At 51.2% G+C, this 7,203-nt stretch overlaps 1 protein-coding gene across 2 annotated transcripts; it reads right to left on the reverse strand.

Annotated features, from left to right (window-relative positions):
- Positions 1–1,074: 1,074 nt before the first annotated feature.
- Positions 1,075–3,817, reverse strand: MID1IP1 (MID1 interacting protein 1). 2 transcript variants are annotated; one of them, XM_059050519.2, is made up of 2 exons: positions 3,123–3,817; positions 1,075–2,857 (listed from the first exon to the last, which is right to left on the reverse strand). In XM_059050519.2, exon 2 carries the CDS (start codon positions 2,590–2,592, stop codon positions 2,041–2,043), a length of 552 nt encoding a protein of 183 aa, XP_058906502.1. In that variant the 5' UTR covers positions 2,593–2,857; positions 3,123–3,817; the 3' UTR covers positions 1,075–2,040. The 2 variants fall into 2 exon arrangements, with proteins under 2 accessions (XP_058906502.1, XP_066880368.1); XM_067024267.1 differs by having other exon boundaries at positions 2,999–3,421.
- Between the last annotated feature and the right edge of the window lie 3,386 nt (positions 3,818–7,203).

Genomic DNA, 7,203 nt, shown 5'->3' on the forward strand with positions numbered 1-7,203 from the left:
CTTTGGAATTTTTGCTCGCACTTTGGGCTTTTCAAGGGGATACAGGGCAAGAGGTCATACACCTTACTTCTGGTGCTGCCTAGCTTATCTCTATATATTAACTTTCTCTGGGAGCACAGGCACCAGCCTTAACACTTCCCCATTTTTTCACTGCTGCTAAAAGCTGATAATAGGCTTGAGCTGCCCACAGCACAAAAAAACTTTTTGCCTTTTTTTTTAAACTGCAAAATTATATGTATTTTAAATTCAAGCTCTATGAGCTTAGAGAATGTCTCATGACTTCAAGATCGAAAACTGAAGTTCATCCAACACTTATCCTCCCTAAACGAATCATGAAATAGAGAAAATACAGAGCATGGTGTTTCCCCTGTCCCACAGTCCCAGGAAAGCATCATAATGGCATCTAAGGAAGTGTTCCAAAGGGCCCTACTGCAATCATGCTCAGATCTGCTGTCCACAGCGGCAGACTGGCTCCCTGGAAAACTGGAAGCATTGCTGGACACTGCTCAACAAAGCTTAGCACTTCACTGGCAACTAGTCAAAGAGGCCACGGCACATGTTATAACACATTTAAGTCTCTCCTAAGATTAACACAAAAGACTTGTAAATAAAGACCTGCAAGATGTGTGCACTAGTATTAGCTGGTGTTTTTCTTCCGACTCTTTACTTCTCAGTAGCCAAGTGAAATTTCTGCCTTTAAAATAAGTTTCTAGGCCTCAAAATGCATAGGTCGTGCTTGAGCCTCTTAAAAGATTCAAAATGTTAACTAAGCACTCCAATAAGCTAGTCAAGTTGGTTGAAAACTGTAATATATGTACCTTCCCAAATTCTTTGAATATTTATGAACTTTTTGTTGAGATGTGCTTACCTTGGTACTGAATTAGAAATAAAAAGCTTGGTAGCTTCTTTCCAAACAAAACTGAACACTTACAGAGATGATTATCTACCACTTTGAAATACCAGAGAAAAATAAAATTGGTTTTTGCTAAAAAAAAAAAAAAAAAATCAATTAACTGTATTTTATTTAACTACTAAGCCATCATTGGTGGATCAGAAAGCAACAAACTTGTCAAATTTCATTAACACATTTGCTTTTTTTTATTTTTTAGAATATAATCTACATCTGGATTAAAAAAGTTTTAAATAAATTTAAGACATATAACAACAGTGGAACCCTTCATCATTCTATGTACAACACGGATAGAATGTCAGTTGGTTCCATTTCGGGTAAGTCCACTTTCTCATAATAACGTTATTACTTTCATTGAGTGGCACGCTTCGTACGAGCTGGCACAGTGCCAGCTTACCCACTTGGGGGGGTGGCGTGAAAGGGATGGGATAGGGGTACCACAGGACAACTCTACAGTGTAACAGAAAATCGTTAATAAAGTAGTACCGGTTACCGACAGACAGTGCTGTTTGTGCGCTTATCACAATGGAATCGCCGAAGTTTCAGAGCAAGGAGGAGATTGGAAATACTTAAGACGGGGCCACGGTTACAAAAAGAAATAGTGCAAACAGGAAAACTGATGCAACCCTAGCAGCGCTGCGGCCTCCACCAGCCCAACGGCAGGGCGGCGGGAGGCTGTGCGCCCGCCCCGCCTTCCCCAGCGCCCAGCTCCGGGCGGCGCTCCCAAATGTGGCAACCCAGCGCCGCGCCCTGGAATGGCCCTTTCCCGGCCCTTATCCTCCGGAAAGAACAGAAAAGAAACTCCAGGAAAAGCACAGACTGAATGCAGGGCGTCAACTCAGTCCTATTCCCACCAAAGTAGAATACAGCCCCCTCATTCCCCCTCCCCACACCCGTGGGAGAGGGAAGTCCTTGAGCACTACCCCACCTCTTTTGCCACCGCTTTCCTCTCCTCTCCTCAAAGAAGCCCCCTCCTCCATGCAGCCCTGCCGCGTCCCCTGCACGTACGCAGCCCCCCAACTTTGCAGTCTGCCCATCGCGCCCTAGAGCCAGAAAGAAAATAGCTTTGAGGAAAGAGAGGGTGAGAGATGGGGCCGGGAAGGGTGCTGGGCAGCCGCGGGCGACCCGCCTCAGTGCCCCCAATTGCTGAAGCCGATCTCCTGCTTGTATCTATTAGTGAGGATGTTGGCTTTGCGCGTGAGTTTGGAGAGCACAGTGTGCAGCCCGCGCAGATGGTAGTGGAACTGCTGTTCCAGGTCCTCCTCGCCGGCGTCGGCGCCCTCCAGGTGGCTCAGGTCCACCAGGATGTCCTTGGACTTCCAGGCGTTCCCCTCCTCGCTCCCCGCCGCCGGTGGCGGCTGCTGCAGGACCCCCCACTCGATGTCGTTGCGGATGGACTTCAGCAGCACGTAGTGGCTGTACATGTCCCGAGAGGGCGCGAAAAAGCTGCCGTTGCCGCTGCCCGCGCCGGGGGCCGGGGGCGTGCGCTCCTCCAGGCAGCCGCCACTGCCGCCTACCTCCACGCCGACGCCGTTGTCCAGCCCGGGCTCAGCCAGTGGCACGTCGCGCAGCAGGCTGGGCACCATCACCGTCTGGTCCATGTTGTTCACGGCGCCGATGAAGCGATTCATGGCGTTAAAGAGCGAGTGCTTCTGGTTGTAGGTGTCGCAAATCTGCATCATGGTGGCCGCGCGGGCGCCGAAGCACAGGGACGCGGGGGCACGGGATGGCCGGCCGGGGCGAGGGGCTGTACGCCTTTCACGCGCTCTCTGAGGCCGGCGCCGGGGGCCTGGCTACAGCCGGTGCGGCGGGATTCCCAGCTCCTCCTCCGCCCTCTCCAACTCTCGTCTAGATCGCAGCCCGGCCCGGCGGGAAGCACGGCTTCTCCTGGCTCTGGCGTCCGGAAGCTCGCGATATCGGCGCGTGGCCTCTGGGTCGAGCCCTGGCCTGGTTGGGAGACGGGGACGAAAGAGCAGATTATTCACGCGGCTAGGGTGCCCGGCGCCCCCACCCGCGCGCACCTCCCTCCCAGGTTACAGCTTGTCTGGGACGGCTCCCGGGTGACTCCCAGCAGCCGGACAGTCTCACCTCCTCGCCCCCCGCCCAGGGCCGCGGAGAAAAGGAAGGGGTGCTCCCCACTCCCGTCTCCTTCCGCAAGGCCTGAGTCCAAGCACCCACGCTGACGGGGCAGAGGTGGGGCGGGGGTACGCACTTCCTCCGGCGCCTCGAGATCCCCTGCTGCTGGGTAGCTCAGTGTTCCCGCTGCTGGCTGCTGCTGCCTGCGGACGCTGCTGCGGTCAGTGGCCGAACTGTGACTGCCGGCGGTGGTGATGGCGTCGGCCCCCTACCCATCCCAGGTGCTCAATTTATAGAGCCCCGGAAAGGTGTCGCCGGCGCTCAGGGCCACCCCCCGTGTCTCCTCCTCCCGCCTCCCCGGTAGCGCGGAGATAAAAGGCCCGAGCTGGGGATGACCGCGAGTAACACTCCAGGCCCTTTCTACAGCGGGGGCGGGGCGCGCCGGGCCAGCCCCGCCTCTCGCCTGATACCCGGGCGGAGGGAGGGCGCAGAGGCAGGGCAGGGCAGGGCAGAGGAGGGACAGAACAGCCGCACCCAGCCGTCGCCGAGTGCAGAGCAGGCCAGCTTGGGGGGAGGGCCAGGCACAGAGCGGGTAAAGAAGGTGCCGGCGTCCGGTCCCGCAAGAGGGCGGGCTGAAGTGCGGGGGGATGGGTGCGCCTTGCTCACGCTCCCAGGATGGGATGACCGAAGTGCAGGCGCCCAGGTTGTAAAGTGAGACCCCCAACCCCGCATCTATGCTGGCTGTGGTCCGGAAACTACAGATCCGGTTTATTAATAGCTGTCGGGGAAGAGGGACCCGCAGCAGCAGCAACTCCATCCCAAGACTCTTACGTAAGAAGGGTGACTGGGCATGCCGGGTGCACGTGGACGCGTGGTGCTCACGCCGTGGCCCTGGCCTTGGCCAGCTGCTGGGGGAGGGGGACCTCGGAGGCTTTTGCCTCCCTGCTGGCGAGGTCTTTCCCAATATTTCCTGTAACAGCCTTTGCCAGGGATGAAGAGCGACCCACCATCGGATCTGCACATTTTGCCAAGAGATCAGATGTGACAATGCGGTGTAGCAACCAAATTCCTGACTTTTGTCCAAGTCCCGCTACTCAGAGATCCCAGGCCCCAGGCCGTGTGGCCTTTTGGCTGCCAAAGGGCCAGGAGAGAGTGACAGTAGGTAGGTCCGGTGTTGGGTGTCTTTCGTCATTTAACAGAAAAGGGGGGAGGTGTCCAATATATTTTTTTAGGAGGGGAGTTTGAAATGTACCTTTCCAAAAATAGGTCTTAAAACGCAAGGTCATTTAATAGGGCCTAAACTAGGTACCAAATCGCTGGATTTAACTTTTAAGAGGCTTGCGCCTTCAATTTCACTTTGAGACTCCAAACCACAGCCTGTTTTCATTTTTGTTTTACCATCTCGATCTCCATGCCATGTCTGTCCTTCATACACCAGTCTTCTCCAACAGTCCTACAGATAATTCAAGAAGACTCAAGTTTCTAATTTTGAATCTCTTTTCTCTAAAACCTTTCAGGGGTGCTTTTAGTACAGTGTTTTTTCACAGGACAAAAAGTGCCAAAAGGGAGAAGCACATAATAAGAGGTTTATTTTTTTCCCTGTTTCTTTCACCTTAATAATATATATTTAATTTTTTCCCACAGAAGACTATCTTCCTAATTGTCTTTTGAATGAAACTGTGACTTGGTGCGACAAGGGCTGGACAGGAGTCAGTGCCTTCTGGAGACAGAGCTCAGCCTGGGGAGCCCCTTCCCAGGGCTTATTAGCTCTGCCAGATCATAGCCCTTGTTTTCTTATCTAGAAAAACTGGAATCATGTTACCTGCTCAACCTATCAGGGGCTTTGGGAGAATCAATGGAAAGGAAAATATAGAGCAAAAAAAGCATTATAAAAATTTCAAGCATTAAAATAATCTCACCGCCCTCTTTACACACATGGAGACTTGCAAACTCTTCCGGCCCCAGTTTCCTTATCAATAAAATGGAGCTTCTCCCATGGGCTGTGCCAGATTTGGGGTGAATAAGATAATAGACGTACAAATTATTATGTAAATACAAAGTACTTTACAAAGATGAAATTGTACTTTATGTAGGCTCTTATCATAGTCTAAAGGTGTTTATGTGAAGAGTCAGAAACCTTAAAATGTGGAAATGGTCATTGATGATCTACAGACCCTTCCCCCCATTGCTTAAGCAACTGGCAAGTACAAAATAGTCCAGCTTGATTTTAAGCCCTTATGTGCAATGACATACAAAAAACATTGCAAGAAGTAATCTCGAAAAAATGCACACACACACATCCAGTTTCCAACAACTGATTCTCTATAAATTAAAACGTATTTTGTCTCCCATGACAGACCCTCTGGATATTTTAAGTCCGTATACCTCTGATGAAAACTTAGTATTCAAATCTGAGTTACTAAAAGCCAGGATCCTGCCTCTTTTCTTCCCAGTTTCAGCAAAGTGTGATAATGACTCGCAGAAAACGGAAATTCAAGTGATCTAGCAAAGGGATCCCAGCAAAAAACTCCCAGCTTGGGAGAAAGCCCCTAATGCCTTCTTTTTGGCCTCCACTGCTCCCCGGTCTGTTTCCTTCCTTCTTCTGGTGTCGAGGTCACTCTCCATCCCCCAGTTTCTTGACTCCTGTTCTTTCACATTTCTTAAACAGTATAAGAGAAAGATGGCTCATGCACCTGCTTGCAAAACTTCCCAAACCGGGCCTTCTCGGCTCCCGCAGGGCCAGAAGAACAACTCACGCCCACCCGGGTAACTCCTGAACGGAAAGGTCCGGAGCCAGAGCTCCCGGCCCTTGGAATCACCCCACCACCGCCCCTCCGGCTTCAGCCAATCAGGTGCCGTCAAGGGATATTATGCAAATAAGCCTTCGTGCCCCAGCCAGTCAGGAGCCACGGCCCCCTCCCCCCAGCGTCCTCTTTCACCCCAGCCGAGACGAAGTGGCGGCGGCGTCCCTGGCAACCGGAGCTCCGCCAATTTTCCCCTCCACTCGTGCCTGGAAAAAAAAATTAAAATGGTTCCTTGGGGTCACCTGGGAGGGGAGCGGGCGGGTCTGGCCCGGCCGGAGGCGAAGAGCCTCCGCGGTTGCCCTAGGCGATTTCCCAGTTGCAATCCGGAACAGGCTGGAGATGCTGAGCAACCTGCCCAGGCCTCATTTTGCCTCTGGAAAACAGAAGTCGTCTGGTGAGCAAACAACTTTTGAGTACTTTTTGCAGGCCAGCAGGCTCCAGGCCTCTGGTCTCTGCTTCCTCCCCAAGACGCTAAATTCTCAGTAAAAGCTTTGTCTGGAGTCTGGCACCCACCCCACTTCTTGGTTCACAGCTCCAACTCTGGAACTCAGTTCAGATTCTTAATTCCCACATTTACCTTCTTACTTCAGCAACCATAACATCACGTTTTGCTGGTCCATCTCCCAAAAAGCGTTCACAAATGACCCCTTCTGTGTCCTTTGGATAGTTCCGGGAAAGATGGCATTTAAAGTAACCAGAAATTCATAAACAAAATACAGAACAACAGTAAACTGGTCGAAGAAGGCACATTGGAGAAATAAGAGATTTGGCCTAGAGCTGGTGAGAGGGTGGTATCCTTGAAAAGCTAGAAACCAGCCCAACTCAAGATAGAGGAGACTCTGGCTTACTTTGAGGTAGAAATTAGAAGGAACCACTTCATGCTAAGTGTCGTAGAAATATGACAATCAGACTGTTTTGTTAAAGGCCATACCAGCCATCCACTTGTGCTGAAATTGCTCACAACATCCCCACCAAGTGGTCACCCTGGCCCACATTCTTGTAATTTCCATCTTCTAGGTTAGTTCTCCCATCTTGGAGCCCTCTGGGAGGCCATGCAGCACACTGTCAGATACCAATAGATAGGGTCTCCAACCCACTATTTTTCAAGCCAGCTATTCCAAGTTCCTGCAGCAGTTTTTCTTGGTCTCTCTGCAGTTGCTCATCCATCCTGCTCACCATCTCTTGAAGTAGCTCCACTTTGCTTGTAAGTGTGGCACCTGGAATTCATTCAAGCACCATCTTTTCTAGGACAGAATGGGGTGGCGTGGCCACCTATTTTACTGTAAACGGTAACTTTTCTAGATCATATTGATTGCACACAAGTGCTTGGAACTTAGACATGTTAACACATTTTAACTTCACAACAACCCTGAGAAGGAAGTAAGGATCACAGAGTTTAAGTAGCCAAAGTAG

Source organism: Kogia breviceps, chromosome X (assembly GCF_026419965.1).
Source record: "Kogia breviceps isolate mKogBre1 chromosome X, mKogBre1 haplotype 1, whole genome shotgun sequence".
Taxonomy (NCBI): Eukaryota; Metazoa; Chordata; class Mammalia; order Artiodactyla; family Physeteridae; genus Kogia; species Kogia breviceps.